General features: G+C 37.8%; 1 protein-coding gene across 1 annotated transcript in view; it reads left to right on the top strand.

Annotated features, from left to right (window-relative positions):
• The first annotated feature begins 4903 nt into the window (after positions 1-4903).
• LOC139725386 (serum response factor-like) overlaps positions 4904-19237 on the top strand; it is a 35058-nt gene continuing 20724 nt past the window's right edge. Inside the window, exons 1-2 of the mRNA XM_071636467.1 lie at positions 4904-5307; positions 8222-8488. Of these exons, the coding sequence (XP_071492568.1) occupies positions 5002-5307; positions 8222-8488 (573 nt within the window). The 5' untranslated portion in view covers positions 4904-5001. The remainder of the gene's footprint in view (positions 5308-8221; positions 8489-19237) is intronic.

The following is a 19237-nucleotide window of genomic DNA, read 5'->3' as shown; positions in this document are numbered from 1 at the left end:
ACCGAAGTAGAGGGAGCCCTATTAGTTTAGTTTCGGATGTACACCTGTCGTCCTCTCTCACAGTAACTTGGCTACACTAACTACAGTAATCCCTTTATTTTTGTCCTCCTTTCAGGTCCAGTGAGATCAGGATATTTTCTTACCACTGGAAAGATGTTACAATTGAAATAAAAATAAATTTCATGATTTTTTTCGTCCTTTTAGAATGATATTCTGGCACAACTGAATTGAATATAATTAATCCCAACATATTCTGGCACAACTGAATTGAATATAATTATCCCAACGCAGTCTATTGTTTTAGGTGTGTATTTCCACTTTCATGCGTACCATAATTATCATGACATAACACTGAACAGATAGAAGTTGAAACGTGCTGATATTCAGGCAAGTGTAAACAAAATGATCACAGGAAGAAATATCATCAGTTTCGAATATCTAATTATACAACCTAATATATACATTCTAAAAATGCTCCCCGAATGAGGTACATGGCGTTCACTGGGACGTATATGAGATATATGAAGTGTCCGTGCATTTAGCCTGATCTTACGAAATCAAAAACAATACAAAACAACACAAAACAGATCACGTAATACATGTTGCAGTACTTAGACAATGAGTGAAGGAATCTTAATTGCTAGATTGCAGGACCAATAAGAGCATTATTCTACAACTATGAAATATATATTGTTGCACCTCTTATCTAAATTTCATACAGTCCGACCTCTCTTATCCGACCTCCCTTTATCCAGATCTCAACTCAATTCAATTCAGATCAATTAAATCAAATACAATTCAATTCAATTTAATTCAGTTCAATTCAGTTGAGATTTATTTCCATTCCATTTGTTCACAAAATTGTGAAATAAAGTACAATAGATGTATACGTTATATACAGTCACTATTTTATCGTTTACTCGAAAATACCGAAATACGACATTACAAGTATCATGAAGTATAAACGACTATGCATACATTACAATGTCATTAAATAACCAAATATCAAAGTAGGCCTACACTTGAAAGATTGACAAAAAATGAAATAGAATGGAAAAGAAGTGGCCAACTGAAAAGCAGGGCTTGTCAGTGGGTCACTTGAGACATATAATCTATACATAAAAAATCTTTCGAAAATAAAGCAATAGCTATTTTCGAATACAAAAAAAAGAAAAAAAGATGCAAATTACAGTTTACAAATTGTAATTTGTATCATTGATCTTTGTTATCCGGACGCGATCTCGCCTTGATTTTTTTTTCTTCAATCTAATATTTACAGGGAAAAGGGGATTTCAAATTCAAACAAAATTCCTACTCAAACTCACCTGAATTACATCTTCCCAGCATAAATGACAATTCACAAGTTTCATCTGCATGCATTCATTTTATGGAAACAAGTGAATTTTATAAGGAATTCATATACCTTTCTTTTATTCTATGTCAGCAAAGTCTATAACAGGCCTGAGGACATTCACAAACACCGTGATAATGATGAACACACGTGAAGATGTGAGATAAGTAATATCCGAATATCAAACGACTAAGGGGTAATGAGTGTATCCCAACATGAAAGAGGACACCGATATACACTAAAAACACAGTTTTCTTGATTGGCTCTCTCCCATCGTTGTTCTGAATTTCACCGACAACTCGGCATATAAATCACGTTTCTCCTTGGACTGTATTACGTGACGATTGTGCAACTTAAAACAGCGACAAAACAGCAACAATAACCACAACACTTAAAAAAGGCAGGGCTATTTTTCGTGTCGTGAGGACTGTCTGTCTTTCTCACTATTATCGACGGCTATGTTATTTCCCGCTTCCTTTTGGTTCTCACTTGTGTACTATGTGTGTGTGTGTGTGTGTGTGTGTGTGTGTGTGTGTGTGTGTGTGTGTGTGTGTGTGTGTGTGTCAGTGTTTGCTTGCTGAAATGGGAAGAAGAAAGTAATCTAATGGGCAATTCCAGACCCCGTTAAAGAAAGAGTAAAATTCTACCAGTATAGCAGTAATTGTATTTGATCAAAATGGGATCAAAAGTATAAGGAAATTTAAAAATTGTAAAGATTTGCAATTTTTTTTTGCAAAACAGTTCTACAAAACAGTTCTAACAGATGAGTGAGCTGATGATAATTGTCATAACCTATATACGATTTTCCATTGTGTTAAAACAAATAAACAAACAAACAAACGAAAATTCAATTTTCTGCTAAAACATCATGTTATTCTCTGATCTCTGACAGAATAACTCTAAAATAACGACCATTTAAAAATGTAAAGATTTGAGACTGTCATGTTATGAAGCATAATTTCGTCTGAAAAAAAAAAGTCCACGGAAAATTTTAAGATTTTTATGTATTAACTATAGAGCAAGTACTGAGGTGGTGGCGTCATTATTCACTCACAATTTCATTATAGAATACCTAATTTCTATACAATTTTGATCAAATTCTCAATGGTTTGTGCTTGTAAAATCTTACTCTTTCTTTTTTTCTGTAACTTCCTATATACTAAAGTCCGGAGTTGTCATTTAAAGGGGAAGTCCGAACCAGTTAAAGGTATAAGGCTGATCAGAAAGAGTACATTTCACGAGCACGACTGTGAAAATTTGATCAAAATCGAATAAAAATTAAGGAAGGCATGAAAATGCTGATTTTCTCTCATTTTCACCAAACAGCTCTTGAAAAGTCAACATGAATGAGCAAAATGAATGAGTTCGCATGATGTCATTGCCTCACAAGGTGTCGAAAGTTTGTACACGTATACACAATTTTGAAATTTGCAGGTTATTAGTTCAAAACGCTATTTTTGCAAGTCTTAAAATATAATTTGAATAATCATTATCTTGAAATCCTGATGTAGCAAGGAAAACTTTCTTTTTACACTTTTATATAGCCAAAACTAAAGTTTCATATTTTTCTTTTCAGAGGAACATCAGAGGAAAATTTTGACGTGATGGCATCGTAAACTTACTCATTTGCGTATTCATAATTATCAATTCTCAGAGAACTGGGTTTGCAAAGATTAGCGAAACTTCACAATTTCATAATCCGCCTAATTCTTATACGATTCTAATTTCTAACAGGTCACTAGTTTCCCTTAATCCTGACATTGCATTTAAAGCCAAGGTGCCCTATAGTTGGCACAACAGATCTTGTTGTTGTTGTTGTTTTCTTTTCAACTTACGTGACACGTTATACGTGACCAACGCGGGAGCTTGGTCTATAATCTCAATTAGAGCCAATAATGTTCTGTCTTTAATTTATCGATAAAGGGTGAATATCTGAAAATCAAAGATGTAAAAGTGCAACTCCGCCACAAATGCAAAGCACTTCGATCATGATAGCACAAATAGCAGGTAGAGAAAACAGAACAAAAGCAAAAACTTGGTGTCATGTGGCATCGGGATTTGATTCCAAATTGAGTGAATTACTACAAAGTTTCTCATGAGGTATCACTTACGAAACGGAAATGTCAGTCGAGCGCAATCTTTTATGAAGTGGACAGTCATGTTGTGAGAGGATGACGTCATCGCCTCATTATGAAAGCTCCCTTATGATATGTCTTATTGAAATGGAAGAAAAACATCTTTGACATCACATTATTCTGGGAATTAATAGGCCTATACTATGCAGTGGTTACTTCAAAGCACAGGATATGTTCTTATGTGCTAAATAATTTCGATGAATAATGATTTTGTACAAATAGGGAGTGAGTTGTGAGGAGGTGATGCCCTGAGCCTAGTGCACGCAGTTGCGACCGAAACAAAGAGTGTAGGTCGCTAAAAGTGTTACACGATATTATAATTGGGAACTTAAACATTGTAACTTCCCTCTGCGAAAAAAAAAGCTATCCCTGCTATTCGCCGACCTGATTCTAACTGGACAAGTCCGCTATAAAGCAGCGACGCGATCTACAGTTTTGAGTGTTTGTGTACCGCATGAAATGCACATACGATGTATAAAAATAGACTGACGTATGCCGAAGTCTGTGTGTGATATATGTACTAGCACCCATACTCTCCATATTGATATAAATGCATTGACGATTTGTGTGCAATCCGTTCGTGAAGAGCTTCAAACCCTATATGAATTAAATGTAAATCATGCTTATATACCGGGTATGTATTCCACATTTGTATTGCCTCGAGCTTGGTCTGTATTTTGAACTGACAAACAAACGCACATGGACTTTGTGTTGTCATATCGTCGCTTGCCCGGAAGAAGGGAACGAGCGCGCGAATACGCGTAAAAAATAGATTTCGAGAAAATCGCAATTTAAAGTTTCAATTGACTATATCTTTGATATTTGAATATCAATACTGCTGAAAATTCACAAGTGAACAGATAATATTCCAATTTGGTACTAGCTAAAGTGGCTATAATGAATAATCTACAAATCTTATGATATTGCTTATGATCTTACCTCATGCAGGTCTTTTCTCGAAATCTATTTTTACGCGTATTCGCGCGCTCGTTCCCTTCTTCCGGGCAAGCGACGATATGTGCATACATTACAGAAGTCACCACCCCTTCTGTACAAATGCAGCGCACTTTCGTTACCAAAGAAGGAAACCGCTCCCCTTATTTGGAGGCCATCGGAGGCCATATCCGCCATATTTGGTAGACCCATTTCCTTTACGGTGACATGGGTCGTTCTACATATCTCTCCGCGTAATATTAATACGCAGAACATGTAATCATGAGTTTTGCTCCCAAATCTAAGCACTGACATTAATTAAATAGTTTGAGTCATCATTCTCGTATCCTCAAATAGAGTGAGTTTGAATAAAATTATAAGAAAAGATCAATAAATTTGCTGCACTATTTTATTTTGGCGTACGTTTCTTCAGCTGGAAAGGCATCCTGTTTCCTTATGAGGAAGACATCATACTCTGCTTTTGGGCATAGGATTCGTACCGCGAAATAAAAATCGTGAAGATCATTTAATGTTTGAAAATTGATTGGACTTGTATTGCTGGTCGATTAGGAAGAAGTAGCAATGACTACGATTTCGTTTTCGCCACTTCAAAAACTGAAAAATGGCAGCGGCGATCATGGAGCGTGCCTGGCTGACAGTGATAGTAGCTCCGTTGGAACAGGCTCCGAATTGGCCGAGCGGGATCATGACTTGGATGAGCCCGGATTGGGCCCGGGCTTGACTCATCTCACCCCCGCTGATCTGGAAAAGGCAGCAGGGAAGCACAAGAAGACCAAAGGGAGGGTAAAAATTAAAATGGAATTTATTGACAATAAGTTGAGACGATACACAACTTTCAGCAAAAGGAAGACGGGCATCATGAAAAAGGTACGTATTACATCCACAGTGAACATCACATTCACAAACAAACTTGTCACTCTCTCTTAAAAGGCACTATTTTCTGACCATTTATTCTAACAATAACAGTTTAGTGGGTAGACCTTCTATTGATTTTTCTGCTTATCATGTGGATGTGATTGTGACTGTGAGCATGGTGTGACACACAACTCAAAAGTTTGTACTTATTATTAGATTACATTGTCTTTGGTAACAGGTTTGTGAGTCTTTAAATTGTGAGTGGTTATGTGAGTCATTCATATTTACATTTTAATATGTCAAGGTCACAAGTAACTATACACAGCCCAGTCGCTGTACGTAGGTATGTCGCGACAGCGTCTGGTCGGGCTAGGTCACAAGGAGAATATCCTGCTTATATTAAAATGAAAGATTAATTTACATTTTTTAACAGACCCACTGCACTAGACAAGATATTCAAATGTTATAAGATGGGTAGCAAAAATCCTGCAATCTCTTTGGTTGAGAGCTGTACGTAAACCTGATTTTTACTGGCAGCATGCTACCTCACAGCAGAGGACAGCCAGCGCGGCGCCAGCCGCTATAAACATGTTGTCAGAAACTTGCAGCAAGAGTTTGCACTTTTGTAGCAAAGGTTTGTGCAGTAAGCAAGCCTTTGCGCACTCAAACTCAGTAAGTTAAGAGATGCTTATTGGCTAGAAAACCATGCGACCAGTAATTACTGGATGCATGGTTTGAAGTACTGGATATGGATGCATGGTTTTCGTTCATGGCAAGCCAAAAGGGAATGCATCCAGTTAATTTGCCTTCAGCTTCAGGTGAACATGATCAAGAAATGGATTTCTGGCAAGTGCAATCCATGTGCTGTCATCACTGCATAGGAAAATTACAACAATGATACAACAATGATGAAAAGACAATGCACAGAGAATTCCACAAATATAATATCATATGTATTTTTGAAATGAAAAGTACATGTACACATTCTTTAGACTCATTACTGACGTATCATATTAAGAGTAATATTATTCCCCAGCATTCTGAAAGAGGTAAGTCTAGTTCTTCTTCGTCATGCCAGAAATTTGAATAATACTACGTTGAACTCATCTTTTTTTAACTCTATTTTTTTTATATTGTTGCTATGTACATTGTACTTTGATTCCACAAATTGTTGTACTAGTCTTCTCATTCAGCAATGAGAGCACATGGATATTTACATGTAACTAAAGAATTCTCAACTTTTAAACTGATTGTCCAATTTTCCTCAAGCTTTACCTATGTGTACTACTTGTGTTTTTGCATTCACTGAATCCATGTATGTATCAAGGTAAAGTCAAGGAATAAACTGATTTTGTTTTTAAATGCACTTTTCTTGTGAATCCAACAATGACAGTTATTTTCCTTAAACTGTGTTTCGAGTTAACGTTTTGTAATTGTGTGTCCTGGATATAGATAGTAAGCAGATTCGTACAATGCTAGCTGTACAACATTTATCTAATGATTTGTTTATTTATTTATTCCTTATTTATTCCTTCATTTTCTTTAAAGGAAACAAGTGAGTGATAAGGCTCTATAATATTTTATTTTTATTATATTTTATTTGTTTATTTGTCGCAAAACAAAGCAGGCATTGATTATGCAAGTACAATTGTAATATCACAAAGGATGTCATGGCACAGTCTTCAGATAATTGTGATTGTACAATACATCTGCTTCTCAAAGTATGTGTAGTACATTGTAATATCCAAATGGTTTTCCAATCTCTTTATTTTGTTGCATGTTACCCCACCCCCAAGTGATTAGTTTTACATTGATACACCTCCTTTATTAATATGAAAACAACAGGAAATGGCAAGTAGAGTTGCTGAGTACATGTAGCTCTTAACAATTTTACATTTCACTCAATGTACACAATGTATTGTATTCAACACTTTTACATGTATGATTTACCCAGAAGATGTGTATTACTATCTCCCACATACGTCTTTGATGAATGAACTGACATTTGATATTGTGGCTTGATAGTTTGCCTTTAGAATACAAAATGAAGATGTACAACTAGTATTTATCATAAAGAAAATGTTGTGATGCAGACTAACTTCAAATTACTCTTTTTTTAATGTTTCTGATTAGTTTTGTGTCATATACCTCTCTGTACTGGCTATATTTTTTATGCATTCCCTGTAAGCTGCCAGTTTACCTTCACAGACATGTGAATTGAGTGAATGCAGCAATATTAGTAGAATACATCAGTGAGTGTTTGAGGAAAATCGGACAAAATGTTCAAAAGTTATGATATTTTAAAGTTTATGCTCAGTCACTGCTGGATGAGAAGACTACTACAACTTGCATAATTAAAGAATACTCAACTTCCCTCTTTCAGAAGGCAGGGGGAATGATATTATCCTTAACATACATCAGTGACAAGTCGAGGAAATGTGCACTTTTTTCAAAAAATAAAATTTTGTGAAATTCTCTGTTTATTTGAAAATCCTGATATCGCTCTACGTATGTGACATCACACACTGTAGTAGTCTTCTCATCCAGCAGTGACTGTGCAGATACTGTAAAAATTCATAACTTTTGAACGGATTGTCTGATTTTCCCCAAACTTTCACTGATGTGGCAGTTTTACTAATATTGACTGCGTTCTCTCAATCCACATGTATGTGAAGGGTGGACTTGTCCTTTAATCTTAAGACCCTTTTCATTTCCACCCATGCATTGTACTGTAGGCACTGCTAGCAGGCTGACTTCAACCTCACACTCTGCTGTAGAAAGATTAATTAATCACCAGTCACACTGATTTCATTCCTGTAATGACACTGGTACATTGTATCATCTCCTGCCATGTCACAAGTGAAAACCTGGCTGCTCCGGAGAGATTGATTACGTATGAAACTGGGCTGTTCACTTGTTCTTATAGGCATATGAACTCTCCACGCTGACTGGTACCCAAGTAATGCTCCTAGTGGCCAGTGAAACAGGGCATGTCTACACGTTTGCCACACGCAAGCTGCAGCCGATGATCACGAGCGAGAGCGGGAAAGCGTTGATTCAAACCTGCCTGAACTCCCCCGACATCCCTTCGGATAATCACCACCACAACCCAGACCAACGCATGAGTGCGACTGGCTTCGAGGAGACAGAGCTTTCCTATCAAGTCAGTGACGAAGAAGCCTTAAATGCAAAGGTTTGTTCTGTTTCAATATGACCCAGTACAGTCATTTATGCTCTATGCAAAACCAGCAAGTAAAAACAAACCAATATGTATGATGTATCCAGTGGTTTCTATGATGCAGACGAGGTATATGTTATGACTTTTATTTTCAGTATCAGAATTACTTAAGTATAATTATTATCATTATATCTTCATCATCATTGTTACTTTGATTATCATACATGTATTATTAATGCATCTGTCATGCAATTGTAAGACAAATCTTTTTGTTGTTTCTGTGATGAGTTGATTTTAAGTTCAACATGACCCACTTGGTTGCATTCTGTCACTTTTGTGGGAGTTTGAATGCCCAGCAAATGTGTCCTATGAATATTTCCAGACTCTTAATCCTTGATTCATCTTCTCTAAATGGGGGGAATCTCATCCTGTACAGAAGAACAGTTACAAAGAAAAATGTTGAAAAACAGGCAAAGTATTTCTCGGACATTTGATGGGATAATTTCCCTTAAATTGGTCCAATCTGCAGATATTATTGCTGCCCATCGCAGTGTAAAACCCATAACTAGTGCAGGCCTGTTAGATTTGCCAATCTGCAAATACAGTATGTGCACCAAAACATATTGCGATATGAATCCTACTGTACATGTTGTATTGTTAATGAGGAGGTTAGGTCAAAAGAAGTCTGTAGGCGTGTCTTCATCAGCCCGAAGTTTCAAAATAGCGCGCTATCTTGCGGTTACCAAACTAGTCCGATGTCAAAATAGCGCGCTATCTGTGTAGTGAAGACGCAGATAGCGCGCTATTTGATCAGGAAAATTTCCCCCAAAATCTTGGTCTAGTTCGTCAACTAGAGCGCTAATTCGTGAAATAGCGCGCTATCTTGGGTGCGTCTCCATCAGCCCGAAATTTTCTCGATCCCTCCACGCTTCTGGTTAGCCAGCTGGCAATGGAAAGCGCATATACAAGCAGCTAGTACATTACACGCACGGTGTATTCAAGGATCACATGTGTGTACTATAGGCCTACTGTTGTTGTCATCTTTAAAACCAGGGAGGTGATTTCTCTCACCTCCCTATTAAAACTCAGTGCCGTGCATGCTAGCTATTCTTTTGTAAACTTCTTCTTCTGGTCCACTCTACCTTAGCTGAAGATTCTCGCAGATTGTGTGCATTTTGGATTTGTTTAAACATTGCAATTCGTTAATTTCATATAAGATGCCTCACTGGATGAAGAAAGAGCAGCGTTATTAATATCCCTTTGGAGAGAATTTGCTGTACTGCTCACCTCCCTGGTTGTAGAATCGTACATACGGTGATACAGGAGATTTTGAGCGGGGAAATCCACTTTCGAACCGCGAGCCAGGCAGAGTAATATTGCAAAGTGCGCATGCGTCAATTTTCGGACTAATTTCCCGAAGCAGGCTGTTCGAGCTGATGAAGACGCATATTCGCTGTATCGGGCTATTTTCTAAGACCGCAAAATGTCCCGCTAGTTTGAACTTCGGGCTGATGAAGACACGCCTTGTAAGTGTAACCCTTTTTTGATTGTGAACTAATGAAATTCGCTTTTTATCAGAGATTTACCAATCAGATGAACCTCTTCAAAGATTTATTGAAGTCTGTAACCCTTCAATAGTTCTTCTGTGAATTGGGCAGCTTACAAGAGCCTGCTGTGAGTGCGTTTCCCCAAACTTTACAGATACCTGAATATGTCCTGAGTTTGGCTAACCTTCACAATACAATCATATTGTAACCTCCCCACAAAGCAGTCCCTCAAAGTTGCTTAGCAACTGTCCATATATGCTCCACAAAAACCAAGATGAAAGTCCCATCTCAGAAGTGCTTCTCTTTCAAACTTAACCAGTCTTTTGCCCCCCCTTTTTTTTTCTTTTTGATTTGTAAATTGAAATGCCAGCTTACTGTGCACAGGTGAAAATCCTGTATTCTTGATTGATTGCTTGTTAGTTTTCATGTAACTCCGCCTACTTTGTGTGTGTGGGCAAGCATCTATTGTTCGTTCATAAAACTGTTGTCTGAAAATAAGTAAAAGAGAATAAGGGAAAACAAAGCAAAGTTCTAGTATATTTTAAAAGAGATTTATCATTTTTGTTTCAGGCAGCTGGAGAATACACGTGCCATGAATGCTTAGGGATTTTTTCCCCCAGTATTTGTTGATAAAAACTGAAAATCTACTCTATGAACCACAACAGTGAATATCACTCAGTGAATGGTGGCTGTTGAGATTTACTACATGAATGCTGTTCACCTTTGTCAGGGGGGTCAGTTAACTCCATTCATTTTGTCAACTGTTACAAGCAGGCAAGACTAACTGTCAAAGCTGGGCAGGCATATCAGTGTAACCCAAACCAGGCACTCACTGTGGGGTAGACTGTAGTCTGCTAATTCAGACCCAAAGCGCTTTTTTTTTTTAACCTCACCTACTGCAACTCAGCTTTTGTGTATGTGTGTGTGTGTGGGGGGGGGGGGGGGGGGGGGGGTGGTGAGGGAATGGCATAGCATGGATTGAAATATTCATTTTTTTTTCTGTAGATGTAAGATATAAAAACAAGTTTACTGACTTATAATTGATTCCTTCATGATGGCAGTGCTGACTGCTGAGAAGGGATACTACTATGTCAAAGGGGATTTTCAAGGGACTGTACAGTACTTGTTGAGGTGAGGATTCAGGTTTATAACATTTTTTGGTGAGATATTGAGAAACCTCTTATGAAATATGAAAGAGCATGTGATTTCAAGAAGGATTCAACGTTTATTTGATGAAAATTGGCCTTGAAATGGCTGAGATATCCTAAAAAGCGATCCTAATGAAATCGACAGGCCACGACTTTTATTAGGATCTCTTTGTTTTACCTTGTTTTTAGATATCTCGGTCATTTCAAAACTGATTTTCATGAAATAAACTTTTGATTCCCCCTAGAATTGTATGCTCTTTAATATTTCATAGAGTGGTTTCTAAATATCTCGCAGAACGTTCAAGCTGAATCGTCACCTCGATCATGTGTGTACTTACAAGACTTTTTTTGTTAGAAATGTTCATGCATGTGTACAAATATGTGGCTTGTTCTTTCCCTTGTGCACTTCCTGATCATAGGCTTCCATTTTTTTTCTTCTTCCCCCAAGTGGAAAGAATGGACATAGACTAATTGAAACGAGGATCTCACTTTTTGCTCGACGCCATCCTGTCTCAGTCTCACAGAGAATACAGCAACAATTTTAACAGATCGAATGGGTGACCCAGCCTTCACCTGTCATAACAGAATAATTAGAAGAAATTATGAGTAGCAAAGAAATCATCAACAGAGTGGGCGAAGCTCACCCATAATGCTCAGGTTACCACATAATGCTTTAACCCAGGTAGTTCTCATACCGTGGATAAAGTCATGTAGAAAATAATAATTATCTTTTAGCGATACAATGGATATGTGCATTTCTAATTATTTGAATAGTGTACATTACTTAAAGACGCACAAAATGCAGAGTTTAACAATGAAAATGAGGATGTTTTGAGGTTCCCTTAGAAATTTGAGAGAAATGCTGATTAATAGGGTTCAAATGTGATGAGTTCCACCATAGATAGCCCTGTGCTTCCTAGAGAGCTCTACTTCCTTATATTAGTACTTACTTTTGTTATTAATTTTTTTTTACTGATCCTCAAAATTCCTTTTTTTTAAATTGGTGTTCAGTCCATTCTGTAATGTGTTATTCAAAAAGAGTACAAGCTATTTCTCGTCCAAACACTCCTTATTACCAAAATTTTGCTGTGTTATAATCCCAGCCCAATCTTTACAAAAGCTATCTATTATATTCATGGACTGTACAGTTGTAGTTCCACGGATCTCCTATCAGCAGAATCCTCAATGTACATGTAGGCCTACATGTAGGAATCTTCATTGAAACCAAGATATAATGATAGACGGAAACATGTGACCTTTTTGCTGTATTACATGCTTTGATGACAAGAATCGAACGAGGAAACAGAATGTTATACTTGCAAAGTGAATATAACAGAATTAAAATTGTTCCTGGCACAATGGATACACTGTTGAGGAAGTGCACCAGTTCAAGACTGCCTGCCAAGCCAAGACTAGATGATAGACACTAGGCCCGCCCTTAGCCAGCCCTGAGATTCACTCCTCCAAGACCCATTGAGAGGGATGTGCTTGCCTGGCGTGTGCCATAAAAGGGCCATGGCCTCTTGACCCCGCCTGGCCTTGTTTGGGTAGCCCCATGCCTTATAGGCCTGCTCCCCCAATTATGGCAGCCCTGGCATGTGCCTGGCAGCAGGTCATGTCCATCACCCTGCTGTAGGCACAAGCCTTCCCTGCCATATTTGGCATAATGGCATGCAGGCACGTTGCATATGTAATTGAGAACACATGACCCCAGAGTAGCTGTATTTTTGCCCTCTTTTTATAGCATTTTTTTTTTCTTCTTCTTCTTGTGGGAGATTCAGCTTCTGTTTTTTGTCTTCTTTTGATGGCATTTTTTGAAAAGTGAGCTGGAGAGAGCCATGTCTCGCATAGCTCCAGTGTTCCATAGGATGGTTGTCAGGTGATGATTTATTTTTCTGCACTTTTCTTTTGTTATTTCTTCATATTTGGCATGAAGTCATGAACTTCCTTCCCTTACATTACCTGTTTTTTTTTCCTACTCTTTTTGTCTTTTTTTTGTTCTACTAATGTTACTGCTTTCACTCAATTCACATTGCTCTTTGGGTTTGCGTTCCCTTTAAGTAGAAGTCTCATTAAAAGCCCCAGTATGAAAGAAAGAGAAGACATGAGTGTAATAATGCTTCTCGTAATGATGTCATACTTCAAAATTCATGGTATTATGTCTGGTATAAAGTGTTGCTAGGGTAGGCCTGTGTTGGTAGAACCAGTATCACAGAAGCATGATAATCAACCTAAATTTGTCTTTAAAAAGTGTATGCAAGGGTACATGTAAAAATGTGTGCAAGTAATTCCCATCGGTATTAATTTTTTTTTCTCTCCGTTCATTTGCTGAAAATTTCTAGGTGCTCACAGGGTCAGGCTTAAAGTGAGCTTGATGACAACTGCTATTTGATAGGCTGTTAAAACTATGATGCTGAGTGCATCCCTCATTGATTGGCTTATCATGAGGTATCCATGATATAACTGCAAGAAATCTTGTGGTCAAGAGCATTGAGTAAACTTTAAGATTAGAATATTAAAGGTAAACTCTGAGAGTAGGCCTATTCACACATTCTCCAGTGTCTTTAATCTCCCTGGGGTTGCGCTATCACAAAGTTTATGTAGTTAACTTGAAGTTATGTCAATGAATGTCACTGTAACTTGTAAGTAGTTATTGTTGATATCAACCCTGTCACGAATAGTTTCCCTGACCGTGACCTATGTTTAGATAGACCATTAGGTTCATGCAGCCACACTCCTTTTGCCCATCCAACTGCAAGAGCTTGCTTTACTGGACTGCCAAAGTTGCAGACACCTCTGCTAATAATTTTTATACTGTAAGAATTGAAAACCAGTACTGCTAGTACTTCTTGTCTTTTGGTATGGTGTGTAGTAGAAGAGAATAGTGCTCAAGTGTAAATAGCTCCATGGGACACAAAGTGCCAAACTGACAAGATCAGTAGTGGATGATAGCTACAAAAGAGGTGGGGTAACCAATATCTTTCCAGTTGCCCCATAGGCATACAGGCTAGGCTATTCTGTAAAGGATTTTGTGGTCACTACCACACATGTGTAGTTGAAATTCAAATAAACAACCTAAATAAATAACTGCAGGCTGGGTGTGTGCAAGAAAGCAGTACTACAATTGTATGTGTACGTTGTATATTGCCTTAACGTGATTTTACTTTCTCAACAACTCATTCCAAAGGATCACAAAGGGAGAGAGTGTTACTTTGCACTTGACGCCAGAGAAGAAAAGGAACCTTGACCCAATTTTATCATTTCTAATTTCCTGCTTTCCATTATAATATTACCCAAGAAGGCACTGAAAAATATGAGTAAAATACCCTCTGACAGCACTTTGACACTTATCTGCATATGATTTTAGCAGATATTGTTACTCTTCTCCATCCATGTTCATCCTGTCACCTTCTTTGGTCATCTTAATGAGTTTAATTAAGCACAGAACACATACAAATCTCTTGAGAAATTCGTGGTACAATATGGTGTCTCATAGTACATTAGTAAAATTCAAAACAAAAACAAAACAAGCGAATGACGGGGAAAAAAAGTGTCACAATACATGTCACTGTGCCAGCATTTTTACCAAGCTTGCAGTTGCTCAGAAGCACATATATGAAGCACCCTAGTCTAATAGTCAGACCAATATTTCTTGTTTCAGCAAGCTTGAAAAGTGTTCATTTATCCACAGTGTGATATACACAGAGACAGTACTTCCTGCTGCCCCATAAATGATTTTAAAAATGCTAATGTACTATACTGCACATATGCACATGCAACATGTGAATCGATATCGAACGTATTCAATGTCAGGATTTCCCCATTTGCTGATCTTTTCTTCTGGTTGTAATCAGAACTACTTGTGTTTATTTTCTCCGTACCAAGCCGTTGTCGTCATAAAAGGAGGGATTTTTCCCCCCCCTTACCTCCTGATAATGCGTCCACTCTGTGCGTAGGTGTGCGTAGCATTTCCTCGCTCTTGTCAAAATGTCAATGACAGGAAAACCAGTATGAATTGGAATTGAGAGGAAGGAACAAGGAGGGTGCAATCCTGACAGAGACATCCGCCATGACTCATGTCCCATTCACAAGTACGCCGGAAGAAAAGTGAATGAAAAAAAATGGGAAAGAATAGAATTGATAGATGGATAGATGGATAGATGGATAGATAGATAGATAGATAGATAGACAGACTCTAGAGAGAAGGATAGGAGAAGAGGGAGAAAAAGAAGAAGAAGAGAGAGAGAGAGATTTACATAATAGAAATATCTCAAGAGGAGAGGGAGAAGAGAGAGACAGGGTGAGAGAGAAAGGGAGAGATAGTGAGATACATTACAGAAAGAGAAGAGATAGAGAAGGCCTATCCCATCACCATATTCTGTTTCTCGATTACGCAGAAGTGCATGTTATGTTTCGTTAGAATGAAAACAGCAGCATCCCCGTGCTTGAACAGACCACTTAAAAGAAAAAGAAAATAGCCACTTCCTTGTTGCATTACTAGTCTCATTCAGAGGATATTCAGTTGTTGGTATTGTATTCTGGGAATTTCCTCATTTGCAGACTTTTACTAGCCACAATCTCACACAAGTGGATTACGAATGTAAACTTGAATGATTTACTGTGCAGCCAAAAATAGTTTTTGATTTTTGTGGCTACACCAACAAAGAGGAAAACTAGATATTTCAGTAAAAGCTTTGATTTTTCACTATCCCTAATGAAGTGAGATTGGTGTAGAATATCTATGCAAAATGCTGCGTCAGTATCAATAATCGCAACCGAGTTCCGAGATTTTGCGTATGGTAACCCAACCAACAGCTATTTTACTTGATTCTATTGGACCAATGTGCTAGGGGTCAATGAAGGTCAATTAAAGAAAAAAGGTCTGTGGGCAATATCATAAAACTTGCAATCGCAAGTTGCAATCGCAAGGGAACAATGATACAATGTTTGACCAGTGTAGAAAATTTTTTAAGGAATTGAAATGATAACTGAACCTCATCCACTGACAAAAAAAAAAGAACAATTTATTGGCTTCAAGCAAAATGTTCACAATACAGGATGTGTTATGTACATGTATCATTCCCAAGTCTAGTGAAAAAGTTGGAAAGTTACTATTTTTGTAATTTTAAGCATAAGATAGAAATAGAGGAGAATTTATTTGCCTTTTTGTGGCGTTATATTCCCAATGTTTTTCCTGTATGCACTGATTTAGTTATTTCTCTTTTAAAGTGACATCGCGCATGAAAAGGTATGAGCGACAGGATGACTCTTAGTTTTAAACTTCCATGTAATTTGCTGCAGATTGACTCATTAAAAGCTCTCATGCAGATTATTTTCCAAAATATATGTTGGCATACACTGCCTGTAAGTTCAGACCAAGTAAATTGTTTTTTTAAAAAAAGGGAGGAATTCAGTAGGACTAGGATGAATGTGTAAATGCCTATACCAAAACTTACAGCAGTTTAATACTGCTCTATTTATAGTTCTGTAATAATTACAGTTTGGTACAGTACATTGTTGCTTGAAGATGAACTTCTTACATGACATGTTTTGCCTTCAATTAGGTAGTGCATTCACTCTAGGTTATTCACACACTTTACAATAGATAAAGAGATCTTGAAGCAAGATGACAGATAAGCTTGACCAGTGATTAAAGGGACTGTACAGTACTGGTTGAGGTGAGGATTTAGGTATATAACATTTTTTTTTTTTGGGTGAGATAATGAGAAACCTCTTATGAAAAATGAAAGACCATGTAATTTCAAGAAGGATTCAGCATTTATTTGATGAAAATTGGCCTTGAAATGGTTGAGATATATATCCAAAAATGCAATCAGAATAAAATTGACTTGCCACAACTTTTATCAGGATCTCATTGTTTTTAGATACTATATCTCAGCCATTTCAAAACCGATTTTCATCAAATAAACTTTTGATTCCCCTTAGAATTGTAAGATTTTTAACATTGCATAGAGTGGTTTCTAAATATCTCACAAAACGTTGCAAGTTGAATTCTCACCTCAACCAGTACTGTACAGTCCCTTTAATAGCCTGTTTGAAGGTGTAGGAAAAATATCCTATACTATAATACTCGAAGTTGTTGTTGTTGTCGCGGCCTTATGTATTTCCTGTTTTATTTCGGCGTTGCTGGTTTCTCTATCTCCTCCCGAGCCGTCGGCTCCGGGCAGTTGCGACCGGTGCCGTCGGCCGCAGGAGAGTATCCTACATCGAATGGCGCGGGTTTCGTCCCCTCTCCGCCTCCGTGTCGACGTCGAGGACGAAAAAGAAAAATTAATTAGCTATATGCATAATGCATTTTTGTGCGTGACGAAAGAGCCGAGCGTTTCAATATTCACGGACCTGCGCTGGCCTCCTGCTTTCTCGATCTTCCATCTTTTAGCTTGCAGAGACACTGGGGGATACTAAAGATGATGGTGCAGCGAAATCTCTGACATCTTCCGGCGGACGCGCACGCACACACACAATGTACCTCGCAGAACTCTATACACACTCTACACTGTGTGTATATAGTTCTGTGATGTACCTTTGCCTCCGCCTGTTACGTGTACTGAATGTATTGACGATGGTTACACGAATCTGTGTGTGCGTGATATGGACTACAAGGGCATTTACGTACAGTTCGCCATTATTGGCGTCCCCAAATGAAAACAACGAACGTTGGTTATGTAATTGTATTTTGCACAACTGCAGAATACTATATGCAGCTCAGGTACGTCATTTAGTTTGCTCGCCGTTTGCTCTCAAGTCCGGTGTCATTGTACGCAGACTGTTTAGGACGCGGCTAAATATATTTGCCGATCGTACCCTTACATATCAGATTACACGCGCAGCTGTGTCCATTCGTTTACTGCAGAGCTGCTGTAATCATACATATTCATAAGATGAGCGGACGTAGAGGAAAACCTCGCTTTGCCGACCGCCTATTTTTAAAATTGCAAGTGGAAATAGAATGTGTGGTTCTATGGTCTATCAAACCAAGTTTTGGTGACAAAAAAAAAAAGAGGGAGCAAATGAAGACGAATGCAGTGATGTATATATTCTTCTTTCTTCCATAACATGGGAAAAATATTAAAGAAAAAAAATACGAGGTCGTGAGAACCTACTCACACGGGTGCCTATTAAACCTGATGACTATGATCTCCCCCTCCCCAAATAATAACAATGATGATGATAATAATAATAATAATAATAATAATAATAATGATAATGATAAGGATAATAATAATAATGATATAATAATAACAATAATAGGAGCAATAATTGTAGGCCTAATATTAATTATGATAATGTACAATCTGAAGCAGATGTAGTTCTATATTAATATGATATATCAAGCCAAGTTTTGGTGATTAAAAACAAAAAGGAGGGAGCAAAATTATGAAGACGAAAATATCTTATTTTTCTCTCATAACGTGGGGAAAAGAAACATGAAAAAAAAAACCACAAAACAAACCGAAGCCTTGAGACCAGCCGTGGATTCCCGCGGGTGCCCGCGTGGATGCAAGAGCAGGGGGTAATCAAAGTCATAGTGTTGATATCTTCCCGTTTCGACGGGAACAACCTGTGGGCAGAACTTTCGGGGAATCTCATTTGCGTTTTTGGTAATTTTTCCCTGAATGTTTTTGTTTTTTGCCCTGCGGAGGTGGAAATGTGTGTGTGCGTGAGGGGGGGGGGGAGGGGTGAGGGGCAACAAGACAACTGTTGGACTTCAACGGGTGCAAATAACCCCTCGAAACTCAAGTTCTATAATAAAAGCAAGTAGTGGCGGGAATGATCCCTACCAATGGACCGGATCGCCTGGCATATACTACAAAAATGTATTATAAAATTTCTGGGAAGGGTGATGGTCATTTAGAAGACAGCACAATTAACGAAAGAATGAGAAGACTTTTCTTTTTATTTCTTCAATAAAAATGTGCAAAATCGTATTATGAGAAAAAAAAATTAAGCCCCTCAGACCCGTGGATTTCCACGGGTGCTGCTAGTAGTTTGAAGATTTAGGAAGGTGATAGTTTTACCAAGGAGGTTCAAGTAATGGACCCCGTTTA

This window comes from Diadema antillarum, unplaced genomic scaffold (genome assembly GCF_040938485.1).
Source record: "Diadema antillarum isolate AM-2024a unplaced genomic scaffold, OU_Dant_1.0 seq00000036_RagTag, whole genome shotgun sequence".
Taxonomy (NCBI): Eukaryota; Metazoa; Echinodermata; class Echinoidea; order Diadematoida; family Diadematidae; genus Diadema; species Diadema antillarum.
The sequence above is the reverse complement of the archived record's forward strand: the minus strand, read 5'-3'. Positions and strand labels throughout refer to the sequence as shown.